Source organism: Mesocricetus auratus, unplaced genomic scaffold (genome assembly GCF_017639785.1).
Source record: "Mesocricetus auratus isolate SY011 unplaced genomic scaffold, BCM_Maur_2.0 Super-Scaffold_100676, whole genome shotgun sequence".
Lineage (NCBI taxonomy): Eukaryota > Metazoa > Chordata > Mammalia > Rodentia > Cricetidae > Mesocricetus > Mesocricetus auratus.
Window position 1 is genome coordinate 167,237,554 of NW_024429266.1, and position 20,324 is coordinate 167,257,877.

The 20,324-nt window shown below is 41.3% G+C and overlaps 1 protein-coding gene across 8 annotated transcripts in view; it reads left to right on the forward strand.

Annotated features, from left to right (window-relative positions):
* Positions 1-20,324, forward strand: part of Cntn4 (contactin 4) — a 1,002,315-nt gene that overhangs the window by 901,326 nt on the left and 80,665 nt on the right. For all 8 annotated transcript variants that reach the window (XM_040739337.1, XM_040739329.1, XM_040739331.1 and 5 more), the window contains one exon: positions 13,532-13,659. In XM_040739337.1, the coding sequence (XP_040595271.1) occupies positions 13,532-13,659 (128 nt within the window). The remainder of the gene's footprint in view (positions 1-13,531; positions 13,660-20,324) is intronic.

Sequence of the window (20,324 nt, forward strand, 5' to 3'; positions counted from 1 at the left end):
TAATGCGTGCTCCCCACCCTCCCAGCTCTGCCCGTCCTGCTTTCTGTCTTTCTCCAGGTAACGAAACACTTTTCTGACACTTGTTCCAGCCACTCTGATGTCCCACCCAAACATACAGAGCCATGCGACCTGGGAAACTGGGAGCCAAAATAAACCTTCCTGTCCTCCAGTTGTTCTCTCAGGTAGCTTGTCACAGCAGCTGTGAGAAAATGGCCCTCAGAGGGAGTGGCACTGCTAGCAGGTGTGGCCATGTTGAAGGAAGCCTGTCACTGCTGGGGCAGACTTTAAGGTCTCTGTCATTGGAGCTTCCCTCAGTGTGACTTTGAATTGACTTCCTGTTGCCTGCAAGATTTAGGATTCTCAGCTACCAGCGTGACATCTGCCTGCATGCCACCATGCTCCCTGTCATGATGATAATGGACTGACCCTCTGAAGCTGTAAGCAAGCCACCCAATCAAATGTTTTCTTTATAAGAAGTTCCGTGGTCATGTTGTCTCTTCATAACAATAGAAACCCTAAACCAGACAGCAACAAAAGTAACTAGGCAGCCTCCACTGTCTAAAATTGTTGTAATTTTGACATGAAAACAAATCTTAAAATGTGTTGAATTCCCTGGGGCTGGAGTTACCAGACAGTTTATGAACTACTATGTGGGCGCTTGGAGGAAACCCAGGGTCCTCTGGCAGAGCAGCCAGTGCTTGTAAGTGCTGCAGCATCTCTGCAGCCCTCTGCTGGAACGCTTCACTTTGCATTCCATCACTACATGTTGCCCCCATATTGAATTGGGATACAGCACAGAAGAGCACCAATGTAAACCTCTGCTGGCTGCTGACGGGAGACGGTGCAAGCTACAAAGCAATTGTGCACAGAGCATGTGAGATGGAACCAGTCCTGTAGAAGCAAAATCCCTTCCTCAGTTCCCACTCTGCACTCTCCTCTAAGGACTGTAAAGGGTTAGGGTTTCTATTGCCATGAAGAGACACCATGACCACAGCCTCTCTTATAAAGAAAACATTTAATGGAGGGGGTTTGCCTACATTTTCGGAAATGCAGTCCATTATCATCATAGTGAGGGAGCATGGGGGCATCCAGGCCAATGTGGTACTGGAGATATAGCAGAGACTACTACATCCTGCAGGCAACGGGCAGGAGACTAACACACTGGGCCATATCCTAAGCATAGGAAACCGCAAAGCCTGCCCACACAGTGACACACATCCTCCAACAAGGGCATACCCATTCCAACAAAGTCACACCTCCTAATAGTGCCACTCCTTATGAGATTATGGGGCTCAATTACATTCAGACTCCTACAAGCAATTTGGTCACATAGTACCAACAGTTTTGGTATGGTTTTTTTCTTTTGACAGATGGAATTGTTAGGGTCCCCCGAATTGAGGAGGGGTCCCCAAGCTGGATTCGTTGCCCCAAGAATCAAGAGTCCACATGCCAATTGATGCAACACGCAAGAGGCTTTAATTAGGCATCTGCAGATGGGCCTCTCGGTCAGCTTTTAGACCGATTGGCCCCAAGGTTCAGTTACAATCAGCTTTTAAAGACAAAACCACAAGCCTTTGGGAGGGGTCCCTATCTTGTGACTGGGGGTATGTGACTACTGACCAGGGGAAGTAGGTGTCTTCCTGTTGTAAATTCCTCAGACCTTGGTATGAGTTAATCATCTCTCCCTAAGTAAATGATGGTTATCATCTCCTTGTTTCCCACGAATCTTGTTTGCCCATCTCTGATGCCCTGGTCAGTTCTTCACAGGTGGTCAGCAGCCCGGAATTGGCCTTTTGTGGGTTTACAGCCCTTCTGCAATTAAGATTGCTAAACCATACATTCCATTCTGTGGTTTGGCCAGTTCCTGGGATGGGGTCCTTTGTTCACTTCCCAAGTTCTCTAGTGGGGTGCCCTCCCTGTTTAAGCTTATATTTTATTTCTATAAATTCGGGGTATTTCAGAATGCTACACCTCTAAAAGACAAATTCACTCAGAACCTTGCAATGTGGCCTTATACGGAAATGATCATTACAAATGAAACAAATTACAATAAGATCAGATCCCATAATTCAACGATCAGAATCATAGTGGGAGGGAAATTTGACTGTTAAAAACATGCACAGGGGAAGGCAATGTGAAGGATACAGAAGGAGGATATTTTGTGATCACAGAATCAGAGTTCTGAGAGATGTCTCTATAAGCTAAGGAACAGCAAGGGTGGTCACCAGTCACCAGAAGCTAGGAAAGAAGGATAGGTGGGCATCTAAGCAGACCTAACTCCGACTGTCTTGAGCCATTGTGAGACCTGCTCACAAAAATCAGTAATATCAGACTTCAGCCTCCTGAGATGTGAAGTAACAAGTCCCCATGGTGAAACTACTTGGTCTATGGAACTTTGCAACAGCAATACTCTACTAAATTCCACTTCTGTCACAGTTTTCTGTGTGGTAAGTCTGCACAGAGAGCTGAAGGAGAGGGACTGGTAGCTTTATGCCTAAAGGCTGCCTCAGCTCCTGCTCCAAGTGGTAGCACAAATAGTAGCAGTAGAAACCAAGGAGTTAACAATCTGAAGGACCTGTAGGGGCCAAGTAGGAACTTTAATATGACGTTCACCTGCTCCCAAAAGCCACTGCTGTTCTCCAGGCTATTGCTGCCCTGAAGGGATGTGTTACCCATAACACCCTGTTTTCCCATTTGTCACAATTACCCCAGAACGGATTTTTATATGAAATATCTCCGTTATTTGCATTAAGAGACTCTTCAATACATAATGAAGTATACATGTAGGGCTAGGCAACCTTTGCTCTGATCTTCACAGGGAGGGCATGATTGACACACTCTATGGTAACGCTCAACAAAAAGCATAAGAGACCCCTGGTTGAGAAGATGCATGACTAAACTGTAACTAAGATATCCCTGGTAGGTCCTGGAGCTTGCAGTCCAATCACATCTGGAGCCAAGCCTCATGTGACAATGTCACCATCCCACCAGGTTACCTGAGATGACAAGTAACAATGCCTACCTATTTGGGGAGTCTTACATTATGTGTGTTACCACTTCAGGAACACTAACTCACCCAGTAATGAATAAATCCATTCTTTTGTTTTCAGGCTTTTAACTTTCAAACATGTTTTTTGGACTATATAAAAGAGTGACAAAGATTGTTATAATTCCTTTCTGTTTATTAAAATGATGTTATCTCTCCATAATTACCCCTTTTACAGAAGGAAATGTAGCTTTCTAAGTTGTTGTATAAAGAGACTTAATTACAAGGAAGTATTTCAAAGTGACTCGTGGGCAAATGAGGATGCCTGATCTCTCTCTTTAGCAGCAGGACCTCTATGCACAACTGCTCATAAGAATTACAGGTCACCATTCTGGGATCAACCTTCCCTTTGGGCAATAGAATATCATGGAGTTGGCAGCTTTTGTCATCTGCTACTAAAGCCCCCCAAAAGAAAAGACTCAGCACTTTTAAAGGTCCCCTGTCCCCAGACTATTTTTGATTTACAGGGCTAACAAGGTCAGCTCTTCAATGGCTGCAACCCAGAGTCTCAGACTAAGAAAGATTGAATTTATCTCATAATTCCGCACCTGCTTCTGTTTTCCCTGTGTCTGAAACCTCTTGTAACAGGAGGGAGCAAACATTTCTGTGTGCTGCAGGTAATTTACTGTGTTGTGAATTAGATGACCTCTCCTCATGTAGGGACAATTGAGTTCCGTGTCACACCCTTGTTTTTATTACTTGATACTTTATCATCTTTGACTTTTCTCTGCTATTATCACAAAGCCTGCTGGTAGGTCAGGACTGACCTGTTCTAAGCCAGGGACGGATTTACATTTTTCAATCCTTTTTTATCTGGTTCTATCACTATTCATAAGCCTTAGGAGGAGCCCAGAGTTCAACATCAACCTCAGGGTCAATCAATAGCCTAAAATGAGAAAGCTCGTATGCGATGGAGCACAAAGGAAGTACTGCAATCTCATTGAGAGGAGCTAGAGAGATGACGGCATGGTTAAGGACACTTCTTGCTCTTACAGAAGAGCCCAGTTCATTTCCCATCACCCGTATGGTAACTCCAAACCATCTGTAACTCCAGTTCCAGGGGCCCAAGGCCCTCTTCTGACCTATGGTGCCCATAGATGCATGCAGGCGAAACTCTCATACACATAAAAAATTAAATGAATAAAAATTTTTAAATTTTTCAGGAAAATTAACATAGAATTAGTCTCTGAAGAACTTGATTTTTGTTGTTTTGTTTTCCTTTTTTGAAAGTTGCCATGGCATCCAACTTAAAAGGAAACAAGTGTCTAAATAAATATTAATATTGAGTGTTATCTCAAAAGTTCTTTAAGATTGCTCAAATAGCACCAAAATAAGAACTATTTCTTGGCTTGTAAGAAAGTTCCATAAAACAGGAATTAAGGCTATGGTTCAGTCAGTAAAATTCCTGTCATGAAAGCATGGGAACTAAATTCAGATCCCATACACCCTTGCAAAAGTCAGATCGCATTTATGTAACTTCTGCTGGAGAACCCAGCTGCAGAAAAAATGGAGAGACAGAACCCCCCCCCCCCCAGATCATTGCCCAGTCAGTGAACCAACTCTTTGAGCTCTGATTTCATTGAGGGAAGCTGTGTCAAAAGATCAGGTAGAAAACAATTGACAAAGTCACCTGATATTGGCCTCTGACTTCTACACACATGTACACACATGAACAAGTACATCACCCCCCCCCAACAAATCTTAGAAAGTAAATTTAAAGCAACAGTTCAACTTGTGAACTTAGAGCATTTAAATGTATAAATATGTAGCTAAAAGCATGTGATACAGCCATGTATGAGGAAATACCAGGTCAGTTTCCCCCACACTTGATATTCTGTGAATATTTTACCATTATGAACATTCATCAGTCTGTTCACAATACCTTCTGGAGAAACAGCCACCACAATCTCACTGGCAGAAACTGATTCCCTGCCTATAGCTCTCATATCCACTATCATCTAGACAAGTTCAGAAATTTCTTGAAGAGATTTCATTCTTCCATTTTTATGGTCTGAAAACTCCATTTCTGGTATCTTAAATTATTGATTCATTTGTTATGGGTTCCTAAGCATTAGGCATGAACAGAATAAGGAAGCTCAACATCGGTGTAAGGTACTGGCCTCTCCATCTTTGCCTATCTCAGCCTCTTTGCTTGACTTTGTTAAGGAGATGGGATTGACATGGGAAACATGCTCGTTTCTAACTTAAATTTTTAAAAAAGGAAGAGAAAACAAAAAAGAATCGCTCTCTTTCTACAGCAGGTGAAGTTCTAGTTTTCTATCTCCCAAGTTTGACAATTCACAGAAGAAGGTTGTCTCCTCACTAGACTATGCTTTTGGTGGCATGTGTATCCTTAAACCAATCACTGAAGGGAAGAGAGCAGGGTCTCCCGGTGAGCCAGGCCTGGCCCCTGCTCTTCTTACAGTGATGGTTATGAAAACAACTTCCTCACTGGAAAAGTAATGGCTATGTCATTCATAAAAACGAATGGTTTAGAACGTGTTGACATTATGTCCAGATATATTGTCCTGTTTAAAGTAGTATTACATTGTTTTGAAAGCTCAACTATGTGGGTGAAAGCTCTTTTGCTGTTTTCCTGGAGAGATGTGAGCAAACATCTTACTTCAGACAGGGCACCAACCAAAAATAGTTCAAATAAATGATGCCTCAGAAAGTCAACTTGGTGAAGCAATACGCTCATTGGAATTTCTTAAAGGAGTGTTAGGCAGTGGTTGCTTACAGGTGCCGGGATTCAAAAGCACAGTGTCATTGAAAAGTCCACCCAGAATGGGTGCCAATCAAAGAAAGCTGCAATCCAGGAGCTGTATGCATGGCTTGTAGGGGGATGTACAGATCCAAGAGTATTTTCTCCAAGAAGCTGGGCTGTTCAGAGTGTCTTGCCCAGGGAGCTGTTTCTTGCTTCTTTAATCATGGGGCAGAGTTCTATCAATCCTGTAAGCTTCAGATCTTCCTTCCATACTTGTAAGGTTGTTTGCCTTCTCTTCTGAGTCTCAGGAGCCTCCTTCCTACCCTCAGGAGGGAATATTTCAATTAGCAAGGAATTGCCACATGATAAAGGTTTACTGTCTGGGGATGGTTATTAAATATCCATGAATAGCACTCATATTTCATCATTGTTCTGTGACAACTTATTGTCACCCGTATGCTTTGTTAACAGTGAAACTACTTGCCAGTTGTCTTAATGTGAGTAATCCCTTTACAGACTTGAAACAATGGGTCCAGGAAGGATGTAGGGCGCCAGGACAAGAACAATTGGTTGATTCTCCCATTAGGCTCACTTGATGTGCCACACATTTTCTAAACACTGCAAAACTTAACCAACAACCTGCAAGACACAGCTTTTATCAGTCTGTTTGCTCAAATAAGAAAACACAAGTACAGAGATTACAGATTTACTCCAAATGACTCAGCTCAGAAATAGGAGTGAGATTCCAGTTTAGGTAGAATTTGTCTTCTTAGTCATTGAACTGTATTGTAAGAGAGCCATTCTGAGGATATAAGATTGCCCCCTAATGTGGATTGTACAGAGGAAGGATAAACAGTCATAGCAAGATGACACGATTTAGTGAAGGCTACTAAAGTTGTACAAATGATTTCCGTCACTGGTATCCCCTCACATGAATTCTAATATACCAAGTCTTCTGTTTTTTTTTTTCTTTTTTGTACTTCTTTGTAAATAACAGTGGGAGGGGTAAAGCACAGAATGGAAACCAATGCCATGCACTGAAATACCAAATTGGCTTAGACCTTAGACCAGTTCTCAACTAGAAGTAAAATTTGCCCTCTCCTCAGGGATAGGTCCCCTCAAGCCTTTTTGTCAGAACATTGGGGGATGAGAAGGGATATTAAAGAACCCTAGTATTCTGCTTGGTGTCCTTCCTAAAGACTAAGAATCATCTAGTCCAAAATATCAGTTCTGAAGAGGTTGAGCTACCCTGTCTGAGCATAAATAATGTGGTAAACTTCACACACTTTTACATGTATCAGGGTCAGCCTAGGGCCCCAAGTAATTTCCTTGGAAGTCCTCTGCCCCCTTCCTGATCCATAGATCTGCATGGTAAAGTTTAATTTTGGCAATAGCTTTAGAATTTTGGAATTAAACTGATACTGTTTTAATTGAAACAATCTTTTTTATAAATTTTATTTAAATTAGAAACAATCTTATTTTACATATCAGTCCCAGTTCCCTCTCCCTCCCATCCTTCCATGCCCCAATGGACCCCCCCATCCCATCCTCCATCCACTCTCCAGGGAGGATGAGGCCTTTCATGAGGGGAATCACTAAAATCTGTCAAGTCATTTGGGGCAGGGCCTAGGCCCTCCCCTGTGTATCTAGGCTAAGAGAGTATCCCTCCATGGGAAATGGGCTCTCAATGTCCATTTACGCACTAGGGATACATTCTGGTTCCACTGCCAGAGGCCCCATAGACTGCCCAGTGCTCCTAGCTGACACCCATGTTCAGAGGGCCTGGTTTGGACCTATGGTGGTTCCCCAGCTGTCAGACTGGGGTCTATGAGTTCCTACTTGCTCAGGTCAGCTGTTTATGTGGGTTTTGCCAGCATGGTCTTGACCCCTTTGTTCATCTGAAACTGGATTCCAGGAATTTGGCTCAGTGCTTAGCTGTAGATATCTGCTTCTGCTTCTATCAGCTACTCGATGATGGTTCTAGGATGGCATATAAGGCAGTCATCAATTTCATTAAAGGGGAAGGGTATTTAGGGTAGCCTCTCCACTATTGCTTAGATTCTCACTTGGGGTCATTCTTATAGATCTCTGGACATTTCCTTAGTGCTAGAGTTCTCTTTAAACCTATTAAGATATCTCTTTTCTTGCTCTCCTCTATTCTTCCCCTGGCTCAATATTCCTACTCCCTCATGTCCTCCTCCCCTTCTCTATCTCCTAATCCCTCTCCCTCCACCCAATATGTTCAGGGGTTCTTGTCCCTTTCCCCTTCACTGGAGGACCATGCATGTTTCTCTTATGGTCCTCTTTGTTTCCTAGCTTCTCTGGAGGAGTGAATTGTAGACTGGTAATCCTTTACTCTATGTCTAATATCCATATATGAGTGAGTATATACCATGTTTGTCTTTCTGGGACTGGGTTATCTCCCTTAGGATGGTTTCTTCTAGTCCATCCATTTGCTTGCAAATTTCAAGATTCCATTGTTTTTCCCCCAATGAGTACTCCACTGTGTAAATGTACCACATTTTCTGTATCCATTCTTCAGTTAAAGGGAATCTAGGTTGCTCCCAGGTTATGGATATTACAAATAATGCCACTATGAATATAGCTGAACAGACGACAAGAACATTGAGTCACTAAAGAAAGAAATTAAAGAAGATACCAGAAAATGGAAAGATCTCCTATGCTCTTGGATAGGTAGGATCAACATAGTAAAAATGGCAGTCTTACCAAAAGCAATCTACAGATTCAATGTAATCCCCATCGAAATTCCAGCACAATTCTTCACAGACCTTAAAAGGACAATACTCAACTTTATAGGGAAAAACAAAAAACCTAGAATAGCCAAAAGAACCCTGTATAATAAAGGAACATTTGGAGGCATCACCATCCCTGATTTCAAGCTCTATTATAGAGCTATAGTAATGAAAACCCCTTGGTATTGGCACAAAAACAAACAGGTAGACCAATGAAATAGAATAGAAGATCCTGATATTAACCCTATGAACACCTGATCTTTGACAAATAAGCTAAAACTATACAATGGGAAAAAGAAAGCATCCTCAGCAAATGATGCTGGCATGACTGGATGTGGACATGTAGAAGACTGCAGATAGATCCTTATTTATTACCATTCACAAACTGAAATTTGCAGACAAATGGATGGGACTAGAAGAAACCATCCTGAGTGGGGTAACCCAGTCACAAAAAGACAAACACGGTATATACTCACTCGTATATGGATTTCAGATATAGATCTGAGGAGTGCCAGCCTACAATCCCACAGCCAGAGAGTCTGGGGAACAGAACCTTCATCCAATGGCTGATGGAAGCAGAGGCAGACTCCCACAGCTAAACGCTGAGCTGAACTCAAGGAACCCAGTGACAGAGAGGGAGAACTGATGAGCAAAGGGGTTAAGACTGGGCTGGTTTAACCCCCAGAAACAGCTGACCTGCCAGGGTTAGCTCCTGAATCCCAGACTGATGGCTGGGATTCCAGCATGGGACTGATCAAGACCCCCTGAATGAGTGTCAGTGAGAAGGCCTAGGCAATCTATTGGGCCTTGGGTAGTAGATCAGTATTTATCCCTGGCATACAAATGGACTTTGGGTGCCCATCCAACAATGAGAGATGCACTCTCAACCTGGACTCTCAGGGGAGAGTCTAGGCTCTGCCCTGGATGAAATGACAGACTATGGACACCTCCATGGAGGGCCTCACCCTCCCTGGGGAAATGAGGGGGTATTGGGGTTTGGTTGGAGGACGTGGGAGAAGGGGAGGGAAATGGAGAGGGACCTGGGATTGACATATGAAGCAACCTTGGTTCTAATTTAAATTTAAAATAAAAATTTAAAGAAACTTAAGTGCAAATGGACCAAAAACCTCAACATAAATCTAGCCACACTGAACCTCTTAGAAGAGAAACTGGGAGGTACCCTTGAATGAATTGGTACAGGAGACAACTTCCTGAACATAACAACAATAGCACAGACACTGAGATTGACAATTAATAAATGGGATCCCCTAAAACTGAGAAGCTTCTGTAAAGCAAAGGACACAGTCAGCAAGACAAAATGGCAGCCCACAGAATGGGAAAAGATCTTCACCAACCCCACATCTGACAGAGGGCTGATTACCAAAATAAACAAAGAACTCAAGAAGCTAGTCACAAAAACACCCAATAATTCAATTAAAAAGTGTGGTACAGAACTAAATAGACAATTCTCAATAGAGGAATCTAAAATGGCTGAAAAACACTTAAGAAATTGCTCAACATCCTTAGCCATCAGGGAAATGCAAATCAAAATAACTCCTAGCTACCATCTTAAACCTGTCAGAATGGCTAAAATAAAAAAAAAAAACACCAATGACACTTTATGCTGGAGAGGATGTGGAGAAAGGGAAACACTTCTCCATTGCTGGTGGGAGTGCCATCTTGTACAGCTACTTTGGAAATCAGTATGGCAGTTTCTTTGGAAAATGTGACCAGTCTACCACAAGAACCAGAAGCAATCTATCAATAGACCTTTGTGTATTAAAATTATCCCTCTGAGTGTTTACTATGCCCTGGGGTCATCTACCTCAAGTTAGATGAATTCACATCCAAAATATGAATGCTAATGTGACCAGTCTACCACAAGAACCAGAAGCAATCTATCAATAGACCTTTGTGTATTAAAAGTATCCCTCTGAGTGTTTACTATGCCCCGGGGTCATCTACCTCAAGTTAGATGAATTCACATCCAAAATATGAATGCTACCCTGTTTACTGAGTTATTATACTCTGACATTTCTCAATTTGCAGCAAATTGTCTCATAAATAGGAATATGATCAAGTCCTTACAAGCTATTTTTGTTATTATTGAGGTGATTAAGATGTGATTGCCATTCTGCTTTTGTCAGTTAATCTGCTCTCGGGTAAATAGGGAATCAAATACTGCTTGGTAGGAACTGTGAGCACCTCTGAGTGAGTGAGCAGAAGGCCTCCTGTCTGTATCTTTGTGTTTTCACCCAAGGCTCGGATTTAGCATACTTTTTAAAACTGTAACTTTGAGGAATTTTATTCCAGGAAATAGTACCTGTGTATAAAACTAATAGGAACTGCATCATTCTTCACTACATTTTTTGTACATAGTAATGGTCTTTTTTTCTGACATTTTTGCACATGTACATTACCCTATTACCCTTTCCCCTGACTCCTAGTCTCTTCCAAAATCTCCCTCTTTCTACCTTCATGTCCTGTGTATATGGCCCAATGAGTTTCATTAAGGTTGTTTGCAGGAGTATGAGTAATGGCTTATTTAAAGGACTATGGGTACCTTATTGGTGCCTGGACCACTAAAGAAAACATCCCTCTCTGACACATCAATCACTGACTGAGTACAGATCCACAAGGAATGGGGGGCTCCCCGTCCATGCCAGGTGTTGATAGGCTCTGCCTTATATAGAGCATGTGTAGATAATCTGACTATAGCTTGATCTTCTATTGAAGATTAAGCTTTGTTGGTTCTCATTTCTACAGCATTTTTTTGCCTGGGTGACTTAGAAACAGAAGTCTCCAATGAGCAGCTCCTTTTCTCTTTGTGTTGCAAATAGGTCCTGTGCCTAGTATTCAGGCTGCTTCCTCTATTCTGAGTCTCAAACTCATTAAGACCACAACCATTGCTGAGGGCAAGTTTTGGTTACACTGAACTTTGCTTTAATTGAGTCTCCATAGGTTTTGTGAGTTGTGGATCGGAAAACATTCAAGTACCAAGTCAGCCCTTTCAGCCCAACTGCCAGGAGCTACTACCACGAAATGGTTCATGGTTGCAACAGGGAATCTATCTGTTTTTTAGCCTCTACAGGGGTCAGTCTTAGCCCAGAAGCCATTGTCCTTGACTCCAGGCCTCCAGCAGAAAGCAACTCAGTCACAGACACCATCCACTGGTACAGACCTTCCCACTACAACACTCTAGATACCTCATGTGCCATCTCCATTGATTTGAAATGACCCAGTTTATTTATAGCCTTACTTACTTACAATAGAAAATGAAAGTACTGGGGAGGGTTTGGTCTATATCAACTTGCCATATGTAGAAGGGACTAAATAATAGTTCACTTTCCAAGATGAAAGAAAGAAGCCAGGTGTTTTAGTACTCATCTAATCCCAGTACTGGAGTCAGAAATATAATGCCAGCCTGGGCTACACACTGAGACAAACAAAACAAAATAAGATAAAACAAAATAAATCAATAATTAATAATCAAAACAAAAAGATGAAAGACATGGCTAACTGATAAATACCAGGGAAGATGTTAGAAACACAACCAGTCCACTCCAAGAGCCAATCAGGTTTGTTAAATCAGTTCTGTTTCATAGACAAGGAGACCAGAGATTACAAAACTGAGCAAGCAGAACTGACATGTGTGTTACATAAACACTCATCTTTGTGATCCCATCATCCTTTGTTAAGTTTTCCACATTTCAGCTAACTTGCTCATAGACTCTGGAACAGGTCCTGAGAAGAACTATAGCTTTGGTAGCCCAACAATAAACCCTGTTTCTGCAACCCAGTAAGTTTAAATCTTCAGTTGTTTATTAAAAATAAAAAAATCCCAATCAAAGGGTCAGTTAAGTTGAATTCTCCCCATTCTAGATCCTCCGCTGGAATATTTACTAGCACCCAGTGGTTCAGTGACTTGAAATTCCTCTAACATATGTTGATTCTCAGGATATAAATTATTTATATACCCATTCATTCTACCACTTAACAACAGTTTACAGGGCAATTAGTCCACTTTATGCAGTATATCAGATGCAAGTTAAATCATAAAATGAACACTGTCCCTATTCTCAGAAGATATAGGACAAGGAACAAGTAACCAACAAAGGCAGATAAGGACCAAGTCTGGCAAGTTCAAAAGCACTGAGGTAGGAACAGATCTGAAATACTCAAGGAACTTATAAGGACCAGTGTGACTAATGGTCATTAGAAGCAAAATACAAAGCAGAGAACTCTCTGTGTGTGTTCCTGGGTGTGTGTGTGTGTGTGTGTGTGTGTGTGTGTGTGTGTGTATGTGTGTGTGTGTGTGTGTGTGTGTGTGTGTATGAGAGAGAGTGAGAAAGAGAGAGAGAGAGAGTTCATGAGGGTGTGAGGGTGTGCTTGTGTGCTTGTGGAGGCCAGGGATAAACCTGGATCATCCTTCACCTTTTGGCCAATTTAGTTTCTAAGACAAGGTCTCTTATTCACTTGGAGCTTATTGGGCAAGCTAGACTGGCTGACCAGTAAGTGTCAGGCATCTACCTACCTACTTCTGCCTTCCTACTGCTAGGATTATAAACTCATGCCACCTGGCCCATCTCTTTTCACATGGGTTCTGGGAATGAAACTCAGGTTCTCACTGGGCCATGACAAGCATTTCACCAACTAAGCTATCTCCTCAGTAGTCTTTCCAATTTTTCATTAGCAGTTTTAAAACTAATCATGTTATTTAAGATTTCTCTTTGTGGTGTATCATCAGAATTATTACAGAAGGAAAAATGGCTACAACCAATCTAATATGCATAATTCTTATTCTAACCACAGTTTGGGACTGTTTTTAGCAAGAAAAATAGGGAAAGCATTAGATACATGACACATCCCAACCGTGTTTATGCATATGTAGACCAACTTCCTAAAAACAGACAAACCTGTCAAATGATGTAACTATGATTTATAATGTGAAAGGCAACAGAAAGACAGAAATCATTTCTCATGAGATAAACTTCACAATATTTTGCTTACTTGGTTTTCTTTCAGAATTACCATTTCTGAAGATGGAAACCTCCGAATCATCAACGTGACTAAATCGGATGCTGGAAGTTACACCTGTATAGCCACTAACCATTTTGGAACTGCCAGCAGTACTGGGAATGTGATCGTGAAAGGTAATGGCTGACTCAAACAACTCATGCGTCTTCACTTCTAATAATAGAATCTATAGACGTGGCAGTGTTCATATTAATATGTAGAGATACCACTGTTGCTAGATTAATTCATCACAGCAAGCATGATATGATTAACAATTCTTCAAGAACTGCTGGTAATGAATATGATTGAAAGGCTATCTTATTTCAGCATCATCCAATACAATTTGAGAATTACAGCCATTGTGTCTATTATAGTACTGTAACGAATGTTATCTGCAGTCCTTTAATTAAATTTCTTTCAAGTCTCTATAGGTTTGAAATTCATGTCTAGGAACCCTGTGCTAACAAATTAAAAACCCATGACTCAAGTACTATTTTTAGCAAACATTGTTTAAACAAAGACGCCAGCAGTTTTACAAAGAGCTGCTCTGGGTATTCAGAGATATGGATATGGCTTCTCTAAGTAATAAAGGGTTTTGATCACCTCTGTGCTTTGCTTTAGTCACCCAGACATCCCTGTCAGTTTTAAGCAAATAAAATGTCCTTCATCTCTTAGTCTGGGTGTTTTATATTTCACAACAGAAAGTCCTTTATGCTCTTAGCACAGCAGATGATGGGAAACTGTCCCAACACTAGGTTGATGGCATTGCTGGAAGTGTTGAGAATTATAAAGGATGAGATCTTAATTTACATTCCATTTGAATTTCTATCACCTTGTGTCTTGTACAGTCAGGCTTAGAGTTTTCAATTGCAGAAAACTTGGTAGTTCTTCAAATAATAAAAATAACACTCAGTGTGGTTATTTGTTGGAGGTCACCACAAATGGATGGACTTAAGTTCAGAAATCTGACTCCAAGTTCTTCCTGGTTCTATAAGAAAAATTTGAGGCCGTTTTTCTCCTGCTGATGTGCAATGTATTCTGATGAGTTGCCTCATATTCTTTCTTCCTGACCTATATGTCGCTTCCTCTCTGAAGTAAGACAGCCTAAGGCAAGTAAAAGTATTCAAAAAGAATATTTACGTCAATTATAACTTAAGCATGGAGTTAAAAAATCACGTAATTATATATGTCAGGGTCATTGGAAGTTGATAATCTTGAAAAGTCTTTTTATCACCAATATACTTCTGTACAGACTGAGAATTGGAAGCCAAAGAGAGCTTGTTAGAGGTAGATCCAACTCTTTGTTTATTAATTATTCTCTAGACCAAAAGAATATGCATACAACAGTGGGTTCACTCTGTTTGATTGGGCAAAGGAAAAAGAGCATAGCTAATATTTATAGTATAGAGTTCCAGCTAGAAGGCTTTGTTAATGTATGGCTATGTCGGATGCCAGAGGAAACATAGGACCAAGATGGAGAGCCCAAGTTCTCAGAGATAGTCAGTAGTCAAGCTCAAGCCTGTTAGGATGGCATCCCACTTATACAGATATAAGTGAATTCTAGAACACTTTGTTAAATTATGATTAAAGACCAAGATTAAAGTCAAAGAGATGTGCCCAAGTGCCATTTCTTCCACTTACTAACTCTATGACCTTGGATGTGATTAGTAGCCTATATGGAAATAATAGTCATGGTGGCTCTTGGCATGGTTTCCATGGCTGTGGTGATCCACATTAAGTAATAAGCATAAGTGCCTGGAAATAGTCATGGTTGTTATTGTTATGGACATTATTGTTGTTCATATTATAGTAAAATGACTAGCACACATTCTAAATCATTGAACACTTAATGAAGCTTCTAATTAAGAAGAATAATTAGAAAAGGAAAGTAAGATAAAGGTTATAGATACACATAGAAATCATATTTCCCATGTTGACCTCAGGTATCAGTCTGGGGTCCATGAACTCCCCCCTTGTTGAGGTCAACTGTTTCTGTAGGTTTCACCTGCCTATTCTTGACCCTTTTGCCCATCACTCCTCCCTCTCTGCAACTAGGTTCCAGGAGTTTAGTTCATTGTTTAGCTGTGGGTGTCTGCTTCCATCAGCCACTGGATTAAGGCTCTAGGATGGCATATAAGGTAGTCATCCATCTCATTATCAGGGAACAGTATTCAAGGTAGCCTCTCCACTATTCACTCAATTGCCAGTTGATGTCATCCTTGTAGATCTCTGAAAATCTCACCAGTGCCAGATTTCTCTTCAAACCTATAATGACTCCCTCTATTATGGTATCTCTCATCTTGCTCTCTATCCCCCCCCCCCCAACTCAACCTTCCTACTTCCCCATGTCCTCCTCTCCCCTCTTCTCTCTCTCTCTTTCTCCCTGCTGCCTCTCTCCTCCCCTCAATATGCCCAATCCACTCAGGAGATCCTGTCCCATTTCCCTTATCTGGGGAAACATGCTTATTTCTCTTATGGTCCTCCTTGTTTCCTAGACTCTGGTGGTGGGATTGTAGGCTGGCACTCCCCTGCTCCATGTCTAAAATCCATATATATGAGTGAGTATATACCATGTTTGTCTTTTTGTGACTGGGTTACCTCACTCAGGATGGTTTCTTTTAGTGTCATCCATTTACCTGCAAATTTCAGGATTCCATTGTTGTTGTTGTTTTTCCCACTGAGTAGTACTCCATTGTGTAAACGTACATATTCTCTATTCAGTCTTCAGTTGAGGGGCATCTAGGTTGTTTCCAGGTTTTGGCTATTACAAATACTGCTGCTAAGAACATAGTTAAACAGATGTCCTTGTTGAATGAGTGCACATCTTTTGGGTATATGCCTAAGAGTAGAATTGCTGGATCTTGTAGTAGAGTGATTCCCATTTTCCTGAGAAATCTCCATACTGATTTCCAAAGTGGCTGTACGAGTTTGCACTCCCATCAGCAGTGGAGGAGTGTGTCAGTAAGGAGGCCTCAGCAATCTATGGGGCCTTGGGTAGTAGATCAGTATTTATCCCTGACATCCAAATGGACTATAGGAGCCCATTCCATATGGAGGGATACTCTCTCTGCCTGGACTCATTGTGTGTGTGTGGGGGGGGGGGGGGGTGGCTAGGCCCTGCCCTGGATGATATGAAAGACTTTGGAGATTCCCCATGGAGGATCTCACCCTCCCTAGGGAGCAGAGTAAGGATTGGGCTGCGAGTTGTGGGGGCTGATGGGGGGCGGGGGAAGGGGGGTGGAGAGGGAGCTGGAATTGACATGTGAAGCACGCTTGTTTCTAATTTAAATTAAAAAGAGAGAGAAAAAAATGTATTCCCCTGCTGCACTGTGGAGAGTAGTGTATTTTCTCATCAGAATTCATACGGCACTATACCATCAAAGAGATGAAGAATGTATTCTCAACTGACTGTACAGTTCTCTGCTGCCATCTTGTATGCCACCACAGAGTAAAGCTTCCAGGTACACCTTGATGAAAAATATCAAGGTCACCTCACATTTGGCATAGACATAAATAATGCTGAGATAATAGCTTTTACTTATCTTCACAAATTTAATAATTTATTTCTTGCCATCTAGTAAGATGGGAACAGTAATTCCTCAACTGTAGTGCAAGAGTTCCAGGGAGGTCACAGTTCAATGTACTTAATTTTAGTAATCATGTATGTGTTTCAGTGTGTATTAGGAAAACAATAGTATTCTATCAGTAGCAATGAATTAAAAAAATCACAGTTAAAATACATTCAATACATAACAGAATTAAGTATTCACCATTACAAGAGGATATGCCAAAGTAGTGAATGTGACATATGTATGGCTGACGATGGGGATTATACCTCCAGGGCCAGTTTGAGAGACTTCAAGTAGATTTATTAGAAGGACATGTGATAGGATTTGGATAGCCTGCCTATGGTGAATCAATGTGTGTGCAAAGAGCATTCTAACTATCAGTACTGGGCTGATGTGGCTCATCTTGCAAGCACAAGGACCTGAACACAGATGGTAAGTGCAAGACCTGGTGACAGACACTTGTAATTCCCAGGCAGGGGAAACCCCATGGCTCTCCAACCAGTTTGTTCAGCCTACAAGGGCATTACATTATCTCAAGGAAACAAGATGGACAGCTCCCAGAGAATGTCTGTACGCATATGTACACCTGTACATGCAAGAAAATGCACACACACATACACACAAACACACACACACAGAGAGAGAGAGAGAGAGATTTTCAAATTTCTGCATGCTTATAATACCAGCACTTGGGAGGCTGAGGCAAGATGGTCAGCGTTTCAAGCCTTGATTATATAGACAGTTTGAGACTAGCCTGTACTATAGGAGACATTGTTTCAAGAAACATGAAAAGAAAAAAATTAAAAATTTCAGAACAATAAGAAGAAGAGGAAGGTCTGACACAGGAGGAACATGGAAGTATGAAGGGAGGGACACAGACATGCTCATGTGTGAGAAATAAGGTCAGGGTGTCCCAGCCAAGGACCCCCTTGCCCAGTTGAAGTTCATGTACTTCAGCGGTCTCTCTGGACTTGGTCACTGGCACTCACATAAAATCAGCTTCTCCACTAAGTCCCTCTGATCCTTGTGTTGTTGTGATATGGGGGTGAGGATATGAACTTCATTTGATCACTAGGATGACAGAAAATCCTGTTACTTTAAGTAAGGTCTGAGGTGATTAGGAAGCTCTCTCATTTCTCAGTAGTTGAGTATTAAGTAGCAGTGTCCATGTGTGGTGGGGACTTCTATACTGCCAAGTGTCTACCAAGGACGTTCACATAAACTGAGAAGTACAATTGAGAAATCTGCTCGATAGAGCACAATAAAGGCAAGAAACCATTCTGAACTCAGCATGAACTGTGCCAACTACTCAATCCCACATTAAATACTCAAGCCCATGCCTTTAGTACAACTGTAGCCACTTAGCCTGGAATATGACATATTGCTGTATTTTAATTCACTTTCCAAATCTACAAAGAGACTGATTTATCAGCGAAGCTGCTCTCTAACCTTAAAATGTGCTTGTGTTCGTTTTGATCTCTTCATATGTCTGGGATTGGAACTCTGGGAAGGTCAGACATCAGAAGACATTTTCCCCCTAACATTTTTACAATAATTGTGTCATTAACCACTCTTTTAAAATTCAATTCTCTTACTCACTATATCTGGCCCAGTTATTTTGAGAGAGGCTGAAGGTAGATATTTTCAGACATGGGGCCAGTAAGTACGGGATGCAAAGGGGACATATCCTCTACATGAGACAAGAGGTTAAAGTACATCCCTGGCAAGCATCCATGTAAAGGATGACTATTCCACCTATGCATGAGCAGACTTCCAGCCTGTGGGATGCTGACAGGTACCCAGGAGACCCTTGATTATCCTCCTATAATCTGAATTTCTAAGTTTTTCTGATATTATTTTTGATGCTAGTTATGGTATATTTGGAATTTGTTTGCTGTTCGACCCTAAGCAAGAACACTTCTCAAGTCAGACTCCCCGATCCTTTTCACTTTAAGCAAAGATATGCATTTGTGTTGATGTTACTAAGAGCTATGATAAGGGCCAGCTACCTTTACAGTATGCATTTATGATTGTCAGTATTATTAAGATCTACAAGAAGGACGAGCTACCTTTACATGCAGGTATTGGACTCGCTAATTCATTTTTAACTCTATACCAGAGGTACCCGTGTGCTGTTTTACATGGCAGGTGTCTTAGCTACACAGTTTTTTATGTGTCAGGGGCCTAAAGCAGAGCACCTGTGAGTGTTTGTCTTGGCTGTGAATGGACAACATAACCATGGTAATAACAGGCCTATTTTCTATTGATCGCCTCCAAGGCTTGGCATTAAATGCAGGCTCTAAAGCCATGGATGTGATTAGCATGGTTATCTTGTCCAAACTACCTCCAGAGTGACGTTGTGTAACTGGTTTCAGTCTATGATTTTGACAGGCATCCTCCTATAAATGAAGGACTTTGTCCATGTCCCCTAGCAAATAAAAATTGGATAGAGTGCTTTAAGGGAACACAAGTCTCCCCAGCCTTGTCTCTTACCTTCTGCATCTGCACATCTAGGGATAAGGCCTGAGAGACAAACATCATGTTAAATGCCCACTCCAATGATCTTTATGCTCACCTGAGTTAGAGAATGTATAAATTTGCCCACTATGACTAGTGGGCTATATCCAGCCATCTGCCTGTTGTTCTATACCCCAAAGCTAAGAATCGCAGTCATATGTTTAACTTAGTGGGTAAAGAAAAAGGATGTTTTTGAATATGAAAATTTTGTGAAACTGATATTTCAATTTCCATAAATAAAGTGTACTTAGAAATCAAGTAGACCATGTGTTTACATAACTGTGTTTTTAAACTGTAGCAAGAATGTAGAGTTGCTAAAATACAAACTTTGCTTCTTGGCCTACAAGGCCTTAAATATTTATTATTCAATGCTCTGAATATATGTGGATACGTTCTTTGGATAATTTTTCCTTAAATAATCCTTCACATCTTGGAGTAAGCTATACTGTAACCCAACTATACACAGCTCTGCTTGTACCTCATGCTAACTGTGCATGCTGGAAATTCCCATTTGATGACCAGTTACAACTAGTAGAGGGATATCCTTCCCAGGACATTGGTCTCACTCCAGAGTCAGTAGAGTGAGCCTCATAATTTGGACATATGTTGGAAATACAGAGAGGCAATGGGTCTTTAGCAGTTGCAGGATAAAAATTTTGGCCAGTCACCAAACAATGTATTCAGCTTAATTCTATAGGATATGTGGAGCTTCATAT